General features: G+C 44.3%; 1 protein-coding gene across 1 annotated transcript in view; it reads left to right on the top strand.

Moving 5' to 3' along the window:
- Positions 1–207: 207 nt before the first annotated feature.
- The window catches only part of LOC121965212 (zinc-binding protein A33-like), a gene marked incomplete at its 3' end in the record, with an annotated part of 1,628 nt that continues 639 nt past the window's right edge, over positions 208–1,196 (top strand). The window contains exons 1-2 of the mRNA XM_042515369.1: positions 208–604; positions 1,001–1,075. Of these exons, the coding sequence (XP_042371303.1) occupies positions 283–604; positions 1,001–1,075 (397 nt within the window). The remainder of the gene's footprint in view (positions 605–1,000; positions 1,076–1,196) is intronic.

The following is a 1,196-nucleotide window of genomic DNA, read 5'->3' as shown; positions in this document are numbered from 1 at the left end:
TTAAACTTAACTCTTTCTGAAAATTACTATTTGAAGAGTCATTGCTGGATTAGACTACATAAAAATATCACCGTTGTGCGAAGACTCATGGGAGATGTAGTTGTTGAGTGTTGAAGCATCCTGGGAGGAAGAGAGGCGGAGCCTACATCCATAGGCGGAACCTACGTACCACCGACGCCATCTTGGCAGTTTTTCTTCTCTTTTTTTGTGGAGGACCAGCCCCTCTCATTAATCTGCGCAGGATCGCAGAGGCGTGTTGTTGTTTTCAAAACGACTGAGGTTATGACTGGCGGGAGCGATTTTCACAAAAGCTATAACAACAACAATAAAGACTCTGAGCCCAGGATGGATGTAGACATGGATTCCGGTCATTTGGAAAGTGAGCGGGGTGAGCTGGACAGTAATATCCCGGCTGCGTGCTCCTCTAACGGCAGTGGCGGGGAGGAGGACGAGGTGGAGGCCGTTGGCCGTGTTAGAGAAGCCGGGAGCTCAAGTAGCCAGCACACCCCGGATGGAGGCGGAGTGTTCTGCGGCGGCAGGGAGCAGGAGGTGTCGGTCGAAATTGGGGAGACGTATTTATGTCAACGAGCCGACAAGACGTGGCGTGAGTAATCTGTTTATATGTCTGATTCAGTTAGCAGATTGTCAGTGTTTGTAGCTTGTACTTCTCATTGTTTTCGGAAGTAATTCACACCAAATTCCATTGAAATATAGTGCAAACTCATATTTATTATGTTGGAACTGGAGCGATAAGACGTGGCTCGACGATGTTTGATATCGTAATGGCCAGCAGGACTTTGGCATGGATGATGAAAACATCAGCAGAGCGAACATCAAGCTAGCCAACTCTAAAAGTTGGTATTTTCACCGGAGTAACTGGGCTAACGTTGCTGTTTTGTTGAGGCGTCCTATCCAGAAGATATAAAGCTTACATTTGTACTTGATAAAAATGACTTTGTTGGAAAGTCTCATGAACTAACGTTTCTTGTTGTCTTTTCAGATACAGCAGAGGTTATTCAGTCCCGCCTGAATGAACAGGAGGGCAGAGAGGAGTTCTATGTTCACTATGTAGGATGTAAGTACAGGACTAGTTTCTTATTTGTTAATGAATGCTATTGTCATTATATATACATATATATATATATATATTATGTGTCCTCTCTCCTGTACCTGCTATACCCTCATTTTTTCTTGTA

The sequence above is a fragment of the Plectropomus leopardus genome, unplaced genomic scaffold (genome assembly GCF_008729295.1).
Source record: "Plectropomus leopardus isolate mb unplaced genomic scaffold, YSFRI_Pleo_2.0 unplaced_scaffold1907, whole genome shotgun sequence".
NCBI classification, from domain to species: domain Eukaryota; kingdom Metazoa; phylum Chordata; class Actinopteri; order Perciformes; family Serranidae; genus Plectropomus; species Plectropomus leopardus.
Note: the sequence above shows the minus strand (reverse complement) of the source record. Positions and strands in the feature narration are given on the sequence as shown.